Source organism: Halichoeres trimaculatus, unplaced genomic scaffold, assembly GCF_033239565.1.
Source record: "Halichoeres trimaculatus isolate MK-OKI-2021-1 unplaced genomic scaffold, fHalTri1.1 fHalTri1_scaffold_9, whole genome shotgun sequence".
In the NCBI taxonomy this organism is placed as follows: Eukaryota; Metazoa; Chordata; class Actinopteri; order Labriformes; family Labridae; genus Halichoeres; species Halichoeres trimaculatus.
In genome coordinates, this window is record NW_027437188.1 from 19504058 (window position 1) to 19522836 (window position 18779).

The window sequence follows — 18779 nt, forward strand, 5'->3', positions numbered from 1 at the left end:
CCAGTGTTACCGTGTCCTAAGTGTAATCCAACATGCTACCCAACCATTACATAAACCTGCTGACACAAAAAGGCAAACAGATCGTGCATGATAATATTTCTCTTTTATCTGTGCCTGTATGCCCTCCTGTCAGTCTGAATGGGGTACCCAAGTCTTGACTCTTATTTTATGGATGAAAAGTAATGTCCATGGGCCAGAGATTACAATAGAGGGGGCGATGTTCTTAAAAAAGCTGTCCTGGCTTAATTTCAACCTCTGGATGGCATTCTTTGCTTTGTCACAAACAAATGAAAGCAAATGTAACCACCGGTGAAACAGATCCCTCATTTCAGCTTGTCTGTTTCATTTCTATTCCATCAGTCCTTTTACCTCTTTTGCACCACTGTATTTCTCTTTAATCCCTGTATTTAAAATCATAATCTCAAATATAAATAACACAGACAAAAACAGCTTACAGTAAAATTTGGAGGAAAGCTTACAGCCAAATTCCCTGTGCTCCTCACATTAATGCCCCCCGCTGCCCTCCTCTGCTTTGATCTCTCCCTCCTGATCCAGGACATTGCAACACTTTACCACATGCAATCAAATGCAAAGCTGAAGGGTCCTCTATGTTGGTCCTTCTCAGCCCCCTCCAGCCCCTTACTTCTTAAATCCCAGATCTATTAGCAGCAATATGGCAGAAACATTTCACATAGACATTTCTTCAGCCCCCTGTTACCACCTACACCACCACCACCCTCGTCTCCATCTCCTTCTTCTCCTACTCACGTTTTCTCCATCTTTCTCAATTACCATCCTCACCCTCTTATCATTCCCATCAGGTGCACTACATACAATTACATTTTTGTCCCATTTCCCTGTCCTCCCAGTGAGTAGATGCTCCCCCTCCTCAGCACCCCCTACAGCAGTACAATCTAAACAATAGTAAAGGAGGGAATCCACCTTTTATTCCCTGTTTTATTATGCACTTTAGTACATTTTCCCATAGCTCTCCACATTCCTCAGGAAACACACCACGCCTCCTGTATCATCTGCGGTTATCAAACAAGGCACCGTTAACTGTCAAATAAAGGAATACCCTGAGGAAGATGCTCAGTAACACATGTAATGTGTCAGACACAGAGTGAAATAAGGTGGAGAACAACATGGCTGACACAGACCACAAACATACATAACATTTAGTAGCACTTGGACATGAACAGACTGAGAAAGTTACACTGAAAACCACCACTCCCAGCTTCCTGAGTCCAATCAACAAACTATAAAACTATAATTGAGTTTTAAAACATCAAAGGATATTCACATTACAGGATTGTTCGGAGCCAGCTGTTGATTTTTTCATGTTGAAGACTCTTTGCTTTTGTCTCATCATCAAATTTGTCTTCACAAAGAGCTGAAAACCACAGATAGTGTTGCCGCCATACCCCTGGTATTCCTTTCTCTCTATGGTTTTAATCCAAATCAACCTTTAACTGTTTCATTATCTTCCTTTATCTTCCTTTATCTTGTCTTCGAAAAAGCAAGCAGAAATTTTAAATATGTCCATAGCCTCAGTGTTTTTAATAAAGCTCTGGATAAATTAAGCAAAATCTTTCATAATCATCATCTACATGTATGTCAGACGTTTCATTCCACATGTCAAAAGAGGCACACCTTATTCTTCTTAAAAGAGATTTGTTTCAGGTAATGAGAGAAAGTATTAAAAACAATACTGTGGTCATCATGATCTCTGTGCAGTAGGGCCAGCTGGAAGGCACAAACCGTTTTAGAAGTACCTCAAAAGTATTAGGAATCAAAAAGCAACTATTGATCATGCCAAAAGAGTTGAAAAGAAAGTTTCTGAGTGAGCCAAAGAAGGGTTAAATGTTGGCTTTTCTGGCAGAGGAGTAAAGTGAGCGTCAGGTTGCTTCCATCCAAACCTCTAAGGTGTCATCTCATTAGAACAAGCTTAAAAAGCAAACATTGGGAATATTAAAACTACAGACCATCAGAGGTCAAAAACAACTCTCCACTGAGCGGGATGACTGCCAGCTCATTTGAAACTCACTCATCAACCTTAGGATGACATCAAATGACATTTAAAAAACATGGCTAATGGCAGCTGGGTTGAAGCGCCCAGCACGAATAGTTCAAAAACAGGCTCCTGAGAACATCCTGCATCTTTTCTTTTTGTTTTTCTGACCATTTTTCACCTTCTGCAAACATATGCTCTAACTGCACTGCAAAAAACTGAAATCTTATCAAGTGTTTTTTGTCTTTTTTAAGAAAAAATTGACTTATTATACTCGATATGAGCCACTTTCAATTTATCAATCCAGAAATATGTCTTGTTTCAAGTTATCGGAGTACTAAAATGAGGTTTGAGTCGCCTGTAACCAGTAAAAAAATCTGCCAATGGAACAAGTAAAAATTGCTTGAAAATTTCCTTGAGACTAGAACAATGTCTTAATACAAGTAACTTTTCTCTTGTTCCATTGGCAGATTTTTTTTACTCCTTACGAGCAATTCAGACCTCATTTTTGTCCTTAAATAACTTTAAACAAGACATTTTTCTGAATTGGTCATGTGAATTTGGCTCATATTGAATCTACAAAGGAATTTTCTACTGAAAATAAGAAAAAAACACTTGATAAGATTTCAGTTTTTGCAGTGTGACAGTATTGACACCGCTCTTTGGTAAAGTTAGAGTCTGTGGGGTTTTTTCTAAAACATACAATGTCATCTTTTTTAAAAAATTATCTGCTCAGTCATCACTTCTGGGCCTCTGTACATTTGTGTCAGTGTCTGCCTCGAACCCTCTTCTCTGCCTGCATGCTGATGTTTTGGTTGTATTGGGACATTTCTGGGTGGAAAGTAAGCGTCGTTACCTCAACCTGACACAGTGTGCCCAGTGCATAAGTGACTTTGCATGTTGACACTAGCAAGTGGAAGAATGTAACCTGAGCGGCTACAATAATGAACGTAGCATGGAGCAAGAAACACGCAACAAAGTGAAACAAAACGCCAAATAGATTAAGCTTTTTAGTAAACCCAGGGGAAGCTTAGCCTGACTTTCACTCTCTTTTGGGCATTTGGACAGCAGCTCAGACAAAGAGCGACGCGACTTGGGATTCTGCTAACCAGGTATGTGTCAAATACCCATCATAACTTTGTGCTCACATGCCAAGTCAGGTGCACGGCTCTCAAGCCTCTCCCACGTAGAAATACGATGCTGCAGGTGGTTGCTGGGCTAGTGAATGTGTTCACGGTTGCAGCCTGTGGGTGTGCGCTGCTGCTGGCACTGATCCAAGAAGAAGAAGCCCAGTTTGAATTTCTGTTTACTAACAAGTAACGACAATTCTTGCAGACCCTACCTTTAAGAACTAAAATGTGCCAATAGTAAACCTCTGTTTAATACTCCCTCACTATTAGCAGGGATAGAGCCCTGGCAGCAGGAGTCATCCATCTCTCTATCTCAGCTTTAGCTGTTACTCCAAGAATATACATTCTTAAATCTAAGTCCAAGCCAATCCAAGTTAACACAGTCCTACAACCTAGGCTCATTAAAACATAAAACAACTCTTGTTATACAGGGACCCATCAGAAACTGGTCCCTGACCCATTTGAATCCTGCACCCTTTGGCAGCGCTGCCAGAGACGACAGGGAAAATCTGTACAGATCCCGTCAATCTCTTTCCCCTCCTTCATTATTCCTTTCTCAACACTTCTCTCTGAACCCATTCCACTTTTCATCTTCCTCAATCCTGTAGAGAGCCTGGTAGTTAAACAGGCACAGAGCAAGTCATCTTCCTTGTGTAGACTGAGAGAAGGGTGATGGAAGAAAGAGACAAAGAGGGAACAGACAAGGAGGGGAGAGAAAATCAGGGGTGTCAGAAGAGGCAATAAAGGAGAAACGGTTAGAAGTGGTTAGAAAGAAATGAGAGAAAGTAAGAAAGAGGCAGTAAATAGGCAGAGGCGGAGAAGAGGTTGACATCTTGAGTTATTGAAAGGCTGATCAATTTCTGTCGGAGCGTGCTCGGTTAACACATGTCAAATTTCATGTCAATAAAACCAATTGAGCTGAATTAAATTGAACTGAACACCTGGGAGGGATGAGATGAGGAGACGGAGGAGGAGTGAAACAAGGTAATTCACATTTGCTGTTGAGGGCAACAATGTTGATCCTTTTTCAGACTTTATAATGGTTATTGTACAAAATGTGTATTTGCTGCTTCTTTGCAATGGGTCTATGGCATGTATTAATGCTCTAACCTATCCATCTATCCATCGATCCATCGATCTGTCTTTCTCTCATGTTAATTGACATTATGGCCTAAAAGACAAAGTATGTTAATAAAAAGGTTGATTGGCTTCTCTGAATTGCATGATTGGTTTTCTGTTCCTCCATGCTGCTGGCCCTTTGATAGACTGGCAACCAGTCCAGGGAACCCTGTCTTGCACACAATACTCAGGTTGTTTGGTTTTCTATTAGGTCTACCCCAGAGTGTTTGCTGCATACAATGATATCGGGGATTCAGGCCTCAACTGCTCCCAACCTTAATGATTGTGCACCTGTTTAGATATCCAATTTCTAGATTACGTTTAATTCATTTTGGCTGCAATGATACAATTTGAAATTCTGAACATAAATTACATTTTGTACCATAGTTTTTGATTGACCTCATTTCATTATGGTAGTAGATACCAGGCCTGTGTACTCTTAGGAGAGCTGTTATACTTTTTTTTGAATAAGGCATGCACCTCAAAAAGTTTCTGATAAATAACCTCTTACATAACCTTTAAAAAAACCTCCTATAGTGCAGTGCTTCATTCTGCTCAGCTGTTTTGAGTCTATTGGAACAAGTTTTGAGCTTAGTGGTATTAAAAACAGTCCAAAAACCAAAGCCTTGTTTTTCATATCAGATTCATTTTGTGTATCTTGCATTAGTCTTAATAAGCTTTTTTGTTTAATAATTCAGATTAATCTAACATGTTCATGACTTTCCTGTTGGTGATTGAAACAAACACCTTTAAGTTTTCATGTTTTTGAGGTCAGTCTGATCAAAACCTTAAGAGTAGCTCTCCCTACAGACACTACACTTGAATGAGTTTGTCCTGCTAATTGTTTTTTTCTAAAAATAAGTCATTGAAAAAAAGCAATTAATTTTGTTTATTATTCCAAAACAAAGGAATGCGCTGTGGTCACCAGTTCAAGGACTGTTATTTTCACAATATGAAGACAGGCAAGTGTGCCAGTCAGCTCTGAGTCATTTGGTTTTTTTTTCCAGAACAACAGAACAAGGTTAAAAATATCTTACACAACATAAAACATGCTGTTTACTTAAGTTAATTTAAGTTGTTAGTCAAGATGTATCGACTAAACTCTCACTATTTAGGTTGCTCCAGATAAAATATGAAGAGTTTTTGTTTTAATAAAATATTAATACTGGAAATCAAGTTGTTAAAAGTTGCTATCAACCTAATCAACCAAAATTGCTCAACTGGGAAATGAATGTATTTTTGCATCATGACCTGTGTCTGACAGATTTAAGTTAAGCCTTGAGAGACTTCTTTGTATTCCATGAAACATCCAAACGTCTCATACATATAATCAGACCCGTGCTTGTAAAAAGCTACTATCTCCCAATAAGAAGGTGATATTCAGTGTGTTCCTCCCTCCAATAATAATACTTCATCACTTCAGTGTAATTACTTGGCTGATATTACATGTATTATTCAGTTTCTTGCATATCAGTATCCGTCGCCTCTTGCCTCCAGATGCAAAATGTTAATGCAGAGAATTAATGAGTCTCTATAAACTCCCCCCACTCCCTCCCATCTTTCAGTAATTCTGCAGCTCCCATTTGCTCTCTTATCTATCCAAAGCACGGGCACATCTATCTCTATCTGCACACACACACACACCTTAAACTCCATCTTCTTTGGTTTTCTGGCAGTGTTATCATAGCTCCCCCGATTCACTCGCACTTGTCCCTCATCCAACATTCTTCTTCTTTTTTATAACCCAAAATTTTCACAATTCATCCTTCCCTCCTTCAGTTTCCACCCTCCTCTGTCTCTCAGCCCTCTGTGCTGGCCCTCTCTGCCATACCACCCCTATCACTGTCCTCTCATCCTTATCTTTCTCTCTTCTTCTCTCCCTTTTCTATCCCTTCTTAATTCTGTCTCCTCTCTTCCACCCTCCCTCTCTTGCTCTCTGTGTTTGATAATGATTGTATTTGAGAAGGCAGCTGCCGACCTTGAAGACCAGTTCCAAGGTGAAACCTGCCTGTCTGGTGAAATACGAAGACTAATACTTTCGTGACAAACACACACACTCACAGAGGCACAACCACTCTCACTGGCACAAATTCCTAGAAACACATGTCCCACCTGTATGTGACCAAGCGTTACTTGGTTAAATAACGCCAGAATTTCATTTTAATTAAACACTACGGTACGCTTGTGGTAAGGTTTGTCCGTTTCTTTGTATGCTCTGTATAAACTTAAAATTATACATGAACTAACATCTTCCACACACGTTCGACACACTAATGCTAAATATAGACATGCATACTCAATATGCACACTTATATGTAAATGCTAAATGCACACACCACTGACACAGTGCTCATAACTGAACTGATACACTGAAGTTAAGCCTTCAGGCAACACCCGAGGCCGGGATCTAAGGTCTTCAGCATGCGCGTGGGTGCATGCAAGGGGGCAAGCTTGTGTAAGTGCGTGGTTATTGCTCTTAACCACACATTTTTATGTTTGACACACACACACGCACACACGCACACACACACACACACACACAAAACATATGGCCTCACTTTGAGACCAAGTGTGTGAATGACTGAGTGAGCAAGGTGGATTTCTATTAGGGATGCACGATATTATCGGCACAATATCGGTATCGGCTGATAAAAGCTTAATAACACGTTTATGGGTACCTGCAGATATGAAAATTTCTGCCAATATGCACAGCTGATAAGGTGCTATTCAGTTAAGATTATTATTATTTTCTATCTGAAAAATAAGCTCCTTAAATAAAATGTAGCACTTCATTTATTTGCACTGCAGAGCTCTGTGTCTGTCACCAGGTTGTTACAGTAGCTCTAAAATAATCAAATGCAACTTGGTTATGTTTAAAAATGCATTGTACATTTAAAGTTCATGTGATCTAAAGAAACTATTTTTCTGTATTTCAATACTGAATGTCTTGAGTTAGAAAAAACAATACATTTCTTATTTATGGTCAAATCAAATGTTTTTTGTCTTGTTTTATGTGTTTCTTAAACAAATAAGACAGTCACAATAAGAGTAACATATAAATGCCAGTACAGGATAGACTTAGCTTTCTTTACAGTAAAAAAAACAAACAAACTTGTGATTATCGGTATCGGCCAAAAGGGGTTTCGATATATCGGCATGTCAGATATCGACAAAAATCCAATATTGTGCATCCCTAATTTCTACGCTTTGTCTAATACACTTAATTCCATTGACAGATTACCTGCAACAACAGTGCAGGCTATTTCAGGCAAGTTACCACACTTCTTTTGAATACCCTCAATAACACAAGGTTACCAGCCACTTTATCTTCCTCTGATTGTGCCCACTGGCACAATCTGACTCCCTCTGAGATGCTCAGATGTTCTAGCAGTGTGGCCACCACCTGTTCTTATGACTCTCTTCACCCCTTCATCCCCGCTGGGCTACATGGCTGTTTTTGGGACACCACTGCTTCATCACCTTCTTGGCAGCTGGCAAGTTCTACCTTGGCTGCCATGAATCCTTTTTAAATCCCATTTACTTTAAGCTGAAAACTCCCTTTTCCTATCTCTTTGAAACACTTCCCTCTCTATCTTCATTTCATTCTTGACATCAACACTCCTGTCTGAAACATTATTCACTCTTTCTCTTTGTCCTGAGGCCAGGAATGCTTCTCTGTTCTTAAAAAAAAACACATTTATTCTGCCTTGCTCAGAAACCTCACAAAGTTCCCTTTTGTGAAGCGTAAGAAACATCTGCTGAATTCATCATCTGAGAGCAATCAATGGCTTTCTGACTCACAGCTCTGTTAATTTTCAGATCTGGGTAAATAAAAGTAAAAAAGGATTGAAACGCAGCATAATAAGGCGGAGGTAGTGGGTGTGAGCATCGTCTGAAGAAAAGTTAAAAAGTTTAGAAAAAGAGAGTGGGAAGTTGTACCTTCAGTGTGGATAGCAGACACGTAGCTCCAGTTGTATCTCTTGACAATGTCCACCATCGCTCGTGCCTGCTGGGCATCTGAAGGCACCACACGCATGAAGTACTTATAAAGGCTCTGGAAAGGCAATGGAGACAAAATCAGGAACACACAGAAGCACTAAAGCAGCTCAATTATCCTCTGTAAGAGTTCCTTGTCCTTGCACTGGCCTAAGTTTGTACAACTTGATATTCGTCCAAAGGGCAAGGCCTCACCTTATCACTGAGGTCCATACTGGTGGCAGAGTAGGCAATCTGAGGTATGTTGAACAGCTGTAGGAGGTTCTGGACTTGGATGGCCACTGAGCTGGATCCTGGTCCAATCAGACCCACAATAGGTTTCTTTCCCCGCATTGGAGTGGCTGAAGGATCCGAGCACTTCATTGCTGCTCCTCCCCCTCCCCCTCCTCCTCCCCCACCTCCCCAGGAAACTCCTCCACCCCACTCCTCGGCCTCATCAGAAGACACCAGGGAATCTCGTATGAACTCGATGCTCTGCTCCAGAGCCACGGCTGAGTGCCAACAAGAGTCCCGGATCTCGCAGCCCAGGGTGATGTTGGGAAGGATGTGCGGGTCAGTGTTGATGCGGTCCAGCGTGTGCATCATGGCCTCCACCCTCTGGATGCCATACTGCTCTCGCACTGCGCCACACTTGCGCTCATGTACCTGTGTGGGTATGTGGGTGTGTTGGGGTAGGGGGCAAAGGAAAGAAAAAGAAATTGAGTGAATTGATTTAACATTTAGATAATAAAGTTGTTAAAACCTGGTCATTATGGGACAGAGGCATTAACATTTTTACTTTTGAGTAAACTGGATAACCACATTTTTAAATGACACACTCTCAACATAGGTGGTTCATTGGTGAACTGTTATTGGCTCTATATCCATGGCTGCCATGGCGAAAAAGACATTTTTTTCCAGAGTGTGCAATTATCTATAATGAGATGGGAAAAAATCTAAAATGTCAGTGTGTGTCTGCAGGTTCCTGGGGTAGCTAATGGAGGTTGTGGGTTCATAGACCCATTCTACAAATTGAATGTGTTCTTCAGGTCTTAATAAGCAGCGGATCATTACGACAGTTTGTATAACCAAATGGAAAATTTCCCATTTCTGGCTCTGCTCTGCAATAATTCCAAAGCACTTATTTCAAATTCAGACAGGTTTCCATGTTAAAGTCATAAAAATCATGTTGACAGTCATGAAATTTCAGCATCACCTTGTCTGCTGGAGGCTGATGATGGACAGAGAACAATGCTCCAATAATGATGTCACCAGGTATGTGTGCTACAACTCGCCGCTCATTGGACGCACAGTCAGCCGGGTCAGGCCAGAACCAAACAGACAGAAGCAGCAGCAGCTGAGGAATCATCTTGGTCCGTTGAGGTATCAAAGAGGAAGATCACAGGTATGCTGTTTCTAGCCGTCACAGGAAACTACATGTCTGAAAAACACTTTTCCTGGCCATGGCGAGGGCAAGTGCTGGTGACGCAGAAGATCTCAAGAATGGATGGTTTCAATATCCTCCTCTTTTCCAACTTCCTTGCATTCAGGGTTCAAGGTGGGACCATCGCTGCAACAGCTGAGACAGGTGCAGCAGTGCAACCTGAGGAATTCAAAAAAAATCTGGGCTTAGTCTCAGTGGCTGAGATAACTTCAGGCTTCCCCGGTTACATGGTACGTGCACATGAGCCTGTGAGCAGAAAACACTTTGTTAGAATTTTCCGATCTTTTCTGCAATTCAACAGGTTCTGCGCAACCAGTCCGTGAACAAAATCCCCTTTCCTTATGTTTACTTGAATCATACATTTCACAAAAGCATTTATAATGATATGAATAAGCTTCAAATTACATCAGTTCTAGTCTGATGTTGACATTTTATTTTGTTTCTCTGAAGGTTATACTGATGTAAATGCTTCTTTACAGATTATGTGGGATTCTAATGCAAACCTTGAATGCAGAGCTGTTTCTTGTAAAGCATACAATATTTCAACTTCTGCAAAGTTCAAAATAAATCAAAATAAGCCAAAATTCGTGAAAGTTTTCATTTCTGTGTCTTTTTTTCTTGAACCTAATATTCTAGTCTACTACCGGAGGATTCCACCTGAGTAAATCAAAGCTTTAGTCCATGTTGTTAACTCGCACTAGGCATCGTGTGCACCTGTTTCACTGAAAGTGTAAATCTCAGCGGCACACTTTGTGTTTAATCAAAATGGGAATGCAAACTGTGCAAGTGAAATCAACATAATGATTGCAGAGTCAGCCATAATGGTGACCAACATAATGAGCAGTAACTGTTTGCTCTCTAATGAAGCTTAATGTGATGACTGGAGCACTGGCTCCAAAAACCATAGTCACCACCTCTGTGGCAAAGAAACAAAAGCACTACACAGAAGTGATGCAAAAGCAGTACTATGATGGCAACTTGGGATTTCTTTAAAGCTAAATAGTTCCCTTATCTGTGCTTAACTCTGGGATGCTTTGCAAAAAAACGTTGTTGTGAGAGGCAGTAAGCAAGGACAATCAAGAAGTCCTGGGTACAAGTATGGCAGACAGAAGAAGTCTTGAGTGTACCTTTATTGTCATGAAACCTGGGGAAAAAACAACAGAGATGGACCCAAATGCGGATTGAAACTAAAAAAGCTTTTATTTTAACTAAACTCAAAAACCAAAAATCAACAAAGCCAACAAAAGAAACAAGCCAACAACACTAGAAAATCTTACAGGAAAAAAACAAGAGGCACTGAATACGCAAGATACGAGGCAACAGCAAACAATGGACAGCAAACAATGGACCAACCAAGAACAAAGGAAACAGAGACTTTGGCCATGTCCACACTTAGCAGGGTATTAGGGTATTTTCAAAAACGAGTATCCCCCTCGTTTTTTTAAAAATACCTCCACACGCAGTGGGTAAATCCGCCGGTGAGTGCGGCTTGAGGCATGCCGAACCCATAATGGGCAGTGATTTCCAGACATAAAACCCATGTCAGCCAACCAGAATGAGCCCCCGTCATTAATTTCTGACGTTTAAGAACCATAAAAACTCTGTATACCGGCGTCTACACAAAACCATGAAACCTGTTTTCCAAAATCTTCACTTTGGCCAGAGTTTTTGGAAAACATTGTTTTCGGTGACATTAAAATGCGGTTTCGTGTGGATGACAGGCGTAAACGTATAAAGATATATGCGTTTTCCTAAATACCAGGCTACGTGTGGACATGGCCTTTATACACTGAGGGGTAATCAACCACAAGGGAAACACCAGGAGAACCAAACCAAAACCACAAGAAGCATGAACTTAAGACAAAAACAAGAGACACTGAACATTCAACAAAAATAACTAAGATAAACACAGAGACACAGGACAAGAATTACAAAGAAACACGAAAGGACAAAAACACAAGAAAACCTAGAGAAACATGAACCAAAAACCCAAACCATGACATTTATGTTACAAAAAAAATATGTGACTATAAGCAACACGCAAAGTCTATGGCTGTGTGGTATCAAGCAAGGGTGGAAATATCAGCAACATTTGTCCAGTGTTTTAGTTCAGTGACCCTGTTATCTAGTCACTTACAGCTAAATCAGTGGTTGACACTTACAACAGCTGTTGATCCTCACCACGACATCCGAGTTTATCTTTTCCAATGTGATAACAAACATAAAACCTAAAGTAATTCGCAAGAGTTTTCAATAGCTAACAAAGACCCTCAAGTAAGTGTTCTCAGAGCAGAGCAGACTCATAAAGACATTTATGACCTAACCTGTGTTAACATGAGCTGATGATGGAGTGGATACAGAAGTGTATTTTTTAGCAGAAGTAATGGTGGTATAAGTATCAATAAAATTTAACCATTTCCCATTCATAAGCTCAACATTGAAACAAACTTCACAGCTGCTATGAAGAATCTTTTGGTGGTCTGACAAGTTCTCACAGCGCCCAGGCATGAATGTGTGAAACTGTCCAGGCCAGATAAAACTGCTGGTAGTCACACTTTTGTTTTTGTATCTATTAGTTTGGGAACTAAAAATGAATTAAATGCACCAAATATTATTCCCCAAGTATCTACTCTTCCACTCTACCCTAATCAAACTAGTTGTGTTTTATCCTATACTATTATTATTAATGAGACACTGTGCATAGCTCTGTCTGTCTATCCATGGATTATCTTTTCTGTTTTTCCCTCTTGGTGTCAGGGTGGGGGCTGACGCATATCCCAGGGTGCACCCTGAGCAGGTCACCATCCGATCACAGGGCTAGCATGCAGAGACAGCCGTTCACTCATACACTCACACCCATGGGAGATTGGGAGTGATCAATCTGGCTGTCTTTGAAAAAAAGGAGGAAGCCGGAGTATCTGGAGAAAACTCACACATGCACAAGGGGATCATGCAACCCTCCTAAATAAACCAGGAACCTTCTTGCTGTAAGGCAACAGGACTAACCATAACACCTCACTGTTCAAATTAGAGTTAAAAGTATTTTAAAGATCAAAACTAAGCTGAAGGTTTTTTTTTTTTTTTTTGGAAGAGAAAGTTCAATCTGGGGTATTTTGTATTCCACTTCATTGTATGTGCTGTGAATTTTAGGATACATCTTTTTGCAAAATTAAGCCCGGTCAGACACTCATTGAACACTTCAAACACACACAGAACACAACAAGCTACAATATAAGAAGAGTTACACCAAGCACTTGGTGTTTAACAGTCATCAAACAAGAGGAGGGGGCATCACTTTTCTCCCTCAAGTAAAGTTTCAAGCAGCCATTCCTCTGCATTAATGAGCAAGTCTTGTAATTTACTAAACCTCGGAGCAACACAGATGCTCAAGTTAACTGGAATGGAGCAATTTACAGTTTAAACAGCAGAGGGTGGCCTCCACTGCTTATGCAAAACAGGATCAAGGTCGTGACAGGGGAGCTGGCCAGTTAACTTTGTTAGTTAGTGCACTCGGAGGGGAAGGAACCAGCACAAACACAGTGAAAACAGAAGAAGATGTGATGAGAGAGATTATGAAAAAGAAAAAAATTAAAGGAGAGAAAAATGGGAGAAGGAGAGGATGGAAACAAGTTCTGAGAAGAGGAAAAGAGACAGAGGAGAAGGAATTAGGATAAGAAAGAGAAGAAGGAGAGTGAAAAAAAAAGCATCAAGGGACAGAGAGTCTCACTGAACATAATTAACACAACAGTGTCAGGATGGCAACAGGGCTAACTGCTGCTCCAGTAATGAAAAAATCCAACCAAACTCAGCTCCCTCCAACACAGAGACACACAGTGTGCTCACTGTGACGCGACAGTTACTGCCGTATTCATGTTAAGTTACAAATATTTCAAACTCCCTTCACTTAAAATGTCACTTCTCTTCTCAATCATAAGAAGTCATTTTACCATATGTTTCCTCTCCCTGAGATCAGCCACCAATTCATTTGCAGCCCTGCAGCATGTCTCTCTCTGACACTCTCAGTCACGTACTCCCCTCTGTGTCTGTCTCTGGTTGCGTAGGCCCAAACTCTCATTGTAAGGAGAAGAAAATCAAATCCTCATTCTAGGAGCAAACATTTAGCACACGCCATTAGGCATTTATATCTACAGCTCCATCCAAACTGCACAATGATGTTATAAAACCCTCCAGGTAAACTTGTGCATCAACCTTAACACACAGCACAGGCAGAAAGGCATTATGGCTCCCCCTTCTGAGTTAGTAAGTTTCACTGGAGAGCATTTAATGTATGACACAATGACAGGGGACTAAAATGAAAGTATGATAGATATGAATAATCCCTAAAGTACAAAGATATCTGTTTCCTCTTTGACCTGTGTGACACAGACAAACATCTATGTTCATAAAAATATTTGTTTAAAATGAAGGGGCTGCGAGAACGACCTGGACTTTGGACTAAAGATTTGTTTTCCCATGAGCACTTGCGCCCACTGTCATAAGGATGTGACTCTCACCAACATCTCATCAACATCTTTCAACTACAACCTCAGAGCTAACGTAACCTAGTTCTTCATTTTATTGCATGAGGGTCGGACTGAACATTATCACAAACAGTGTAGCCTGTGTTTTAGCTCGTGCTCTATCACTCTCCCATTTAGCTTTCTTCTGCCCTTATGTCCTTTTTCCTTGTAACAGCTTCAGTGTCCACCTTCACACCAAAATGAATCCAATAAAAAAATTTCAGCAGAAAAACAGATATTTAGTCTTAATGCTAAACTTTGTTGGTTAGCGTGGTGTTGTTAGGGGACTTCTATGTACCATAAACCAATCCTGATTGGGCAGATGAGAAATAGCATTTAGAAAAAACCTATAGTGGGGCTGATAATCTCATTTTAAATTTTGGATCACGATCAGACATATATCTAGAAGTGAGACTTTTCAAATTCCTCTCAGGGACTTCAATAACATGAGAAGAGGGGTGCAGTTTCTGGACTACATTGCAATGGTTTGTCTTTTTTGGCTTATCAGAAACTTTACAGACTGTGTATTGTGTTTTTTAAAATGTAGGGAGAGGAAAGCATTTCAGGGTAAATTTACATCCAGACAAATACTAACCTGATTACCCACACAGACAAACACAAGCAAGAATGTGCATTTAAACACATATAATAAGGAGCGGTGTAGATACTTCTTTTTTTGCCTCTTGATTGGGTGTCAGCATTACAGTTTTGACAGGTACTATAAGCTAACTACAACAAAGAATTTGTTATTTATTTTTTAAAAATGCTACTTTCTGCTCACATTGCATACAGGCATCATTAATGTGTTTTTGTGTCATTCCATAGATATATTTAGGATAAATATAATAGAATTTTAACATGCATATTTCTATCATCCTTAACTGTTACCTTAACTGGTGAAGGGCAGCTAAGTGATACAAATATTTACAACATTCATTTTTTAAAAATGTCTTACAAAATGAATGTGGTGTGATACTGCAGGACCTTATGAGACAGTTGAGGGCATGACAATGTCAAACACCATCAAAATCTCTCTTTAACCATGGCACTGTGGAGAAAAAGCTATTACCCACAGCAGATCACCAACAAGTATGTCACTGCAAATGTGCTGCAGTTAACTACTGTCTTCTATGCACCTTTGGATACTGCTGCCAGAGTGCCAACACAGGAACGGACCTGCAGCAGTCACACACCAGACAAGGTGTGACAGAGTCTGCACAAGTCCCACAAACAAGATCTGACCTTAAATCACTTCACCCTGCAATGTTTTTAACAAGGACTTGCAGCATACACTGGGAGCGTTGTCAATCATGGGATTTCAACGACCCCATTGTGCCGGTGTTGCTTTATCTGTTCTGTTTACCTTGATGTTTCACAGTGCTGGCATTACAGTGAATATCAGATATTTGTAAACCCATACTCCATCACTGAAATGCTCGCTCAGCCCCTGGTCAAACTGCCTCTCTCCAAGGAGAAATAAAACCCGGAGACAACAACAATGACTGGCGCAGCGCTGCATCCGTCAACCGCAATGGGAGATCGGCGTCTATCATTTGCACATAATGAAACACCCGTGGTTTGATTACAAACGTCCGGTGCAAAACATGACAGAGACAACGTCTAAAATTAACATGACTAAAGCATGCATCAACGAGATCCGCGTTTCTAAGCCATCTCTGCCTCATGGCATGAATGTATGCATCCTTTCCAACTATGCAACTGGCTGCCCCTCTTTAACTGGGTTACACAGTTACGGGATATAACCTCACAGCATCATTCAAGGATAACCAGCTTGTCGCTGCAAGTGCGTCTTTTTAGGAAGCTTTCAAGGACATAAAATGATAAAGTGCAGCAAATTCATAAGAAAGGCATCAGAAATGATTGAGATGATCTTTAATGAAGGGTATAATTCAGTCAAATGTTCACTCTGAGTCTTACCTTACAGGATTTATTTCCCCCTGACGTCACTGAAAGGTGCCGCTGGATAATTTGGTTTCAAATTAGTACCACAGAAAATAAGACAATGCAGAGACTATGTAGGCTAATCCAATGTCATCTCACCGGAGCTGTGTAGCTTCCGAGCCCATTCCTCCGTTTTCCAGTCACGCACACCTGAGCCTCTCTCCAAACATCTCCCTCTCTCTCCTTCAACCCACCCCCTTGTCCTCTCTTCTCTGCTCCTCCTCTTCTCAGCCCCTCTCCCCGCTTTCCCTCCGCTTATCTCCCCACACGTCCCCTATCCCACATTTACTGGCCAGGTGCGGAGGAGGCTCATTGATTAGTTTCGTTTCCTTACCAAGATGTGGTAGAATTCAACTTTGCCCAATCTTCTCTACCTAAACCCCCTTCACTCTCACAGCCATCAAATGAGCATTATTCTCTGACAGGTACCTGGACTAAAATCTGTTTGTAGACCTTTTCACACCACTGACCACAGCTGTCATCATGATTCAGCCATTTAGAGCTGAAGACATGTCCCTTTCAGTTTTATAAAGTCCAGTCTGACTAACTGACATGATGAAATGAAAACTGTTTGGTGGAATTTGGCCAAAGCTTCTCCAACACAACAGAAACACTCGCAGAAACAGCAGGACACATGCAGTGTGAGTGTCCAACTAAGTTAATGATTTGAGTGACCTGGTCCACCTTAGTGTGCATTTCTCTCAAGTGCACCACCATGTACACCACTTTTTAATTAACCATCCAGTGAAAGGTAACCCAGCATGGTGCAATAACATGTAACTGCTGTAAAAGTAGGTTTTCTTGCATGACTGAGGTTGCCCTCAGCCCCCAGACCAACACTGAGTGCTGGAATAAGGCGTCAGAAGAAGGGATCAATAACATCTTAAGTTCCAGAGAAGCTACAGGAGTGAGGAGCCTTTAATTTATGAAGCTGCTCCTGGGTGCCTAACTTGAAAACCCTCACATATCAAATCATGAAATATTGCAACTCAATACAAATCTAATCCTGCTTCCCTGCAAAATAAATAAATAAAAACTCAATAAATAAATATGATAGATAGATAGATAGATAGATAGATAGATAGATAGATAGATAGATAGATAGATAGATAGATAGATAGATAGATAGATAGATAGTACATTACAAAAATAAATCATGCTTCTGGGAAACAACAGGCCACTAAAAATCTGACCATAAAAAGCATGTCACGTTGCATAAATTTTGCAAAAGTTAGAATGATAGCACTGTACAATCATCTCATAATTTTGGTCTTCACTTTCTTCTCTTACAGCTTCTACAGAACCCTTCACTTTAATGCTTTACTCCTACATATCAGTAATCGGCTCAGTAAAGGCAGTTATCTGAGGCAGTGGTCCCTCACTGTTGTCACTCTGAGGTGCATTCCCGATCACGAACTTGGCTGCTAGGAAAAACAGAAAAGCCCGAGAATTGGTCTGCAACACCCGGTCGCGCCACTAGATATATTCCCTGCAGGAATGTAAAGCAAAGATCGTGGTCACATACCTAAGCATGCAGAACAGGTGACTGTTCCTGAAGAAGCAGCATCCCTCACGCGTCCATCAGGGCATCATGCTGGCGGCGGGTAATCTACTTTTTCACTATGGCAACAAATAAACCCCCTGCTCTCTCTCTCCCTCTCTGTCTCTCCAATGAGGAGGCTTCGTTCTCGTCACAGGTCAGCCACCATTTCTCCCTCACTCTCTCTCTCTCTCACACACACACACAAACACACACACACACACTCACTCCGACTCCCTGTCTCTGTCTTTCTCTCGATATCACACCTACCTCCAAGATACCATCTGGAGAAAGATAGTGATCGAGAGTGGCCCGAGAGGAAGAGTAGGAGATGGAGAGGGAGACAGGGAGCATGCAGGCTTTGGGATAGAAGAGGGGGTATTAGGGCTTGGCTATGACAAGGCTTGGATTAATTTGCCAGCCAAATGCATTTGGGATTAGCAGGCCATTAAAAGAGCATAGACATACCCAAGCAACTGCTCACATACACAACTACACAAGTTCACACACCCTTTTTCTCATACACACGCAGCTTTAGCTGATAGCCTTACTAACCCTGACCTCTATATCTCTCACTGTCTGTCGATCTGTTTCAGTTCTCTGAGCCAGTTTTGACACAAGCACATGCAGCAAACAGGCAGACATACCAGTCCACCTATTCAATAAACATACAGTGGTGGCCAGATTTATTAGATACCCTGACGGTTCCGAAAATACAGATTTATTTGCACAACAAATATCTGATGAAGTCAGTCCTGCTGTTTCTATCTACTTTTAATTTTGATATTGGGTATCTGCACCTTTTGCAGCAATTACAGAAGCACATGTTTCTGGCAAAGTGTCAGTGTATTTCCTGAGAACTTCAACACTTATGTTTTCATGACTTCTGCAACTCAAGCCTTAAGCTTTCCTTTGAATGTACAATCTGTCCACTTTTATTGTACAACCCACTCAAATGTGCTTAACGGGGTCAAGGTCCAGACTTGAGGAGGCCAGTCCATCATGTTCAATGTTCTTTATAAGGAAAACTTCTATGGTGAGGGGTGGCCAACCAGACTGAGACCAAGAGCCACAAAAA

General features: G+C 40.9%; 1 protein-coding gene across 3 annotated transcripts in view; it reads right to left on the reverse strand.

The window, feature by feature from the left end:
- grm5b (glutamate receptor, metabotropic 5b) overlaps positions 1-17775 on the reverse strand; it is an 80552-nt gene extending 62777 nt beyond the window's left edge. The window contains exons 1-4 of one of the 3 annotated variants that reach the window (XM_074678924.1): positions 17687-17775; positions 9452-9838; positions 8452-8901; positions 8200-8314 (exon numbers count right to left, since the gene is read on the reverse strand). In XM_074678924.1, the coding sequence (XP_074535025.1) occupies positions 8200-8314; positions 8452-8901; positions 9452-9604 (718 nt within the window). In that variant the 5' untranslated portion in view covers positions 9605-9838; positions 17687-17775. Of the gene's footprint in view, positions 1-8199; positions 8315-8451; positions 8902-9451; positions 9839-16137; positions 16379-17686 lie in introns of those variants that run through there. The other 2 variants (XM_074678925.1, XM_074678923.1) reach the window with 2 other exon arrangements.
- Between the last annotated feature and the right edge of the window lie 1004 nt (positions 17776-18779).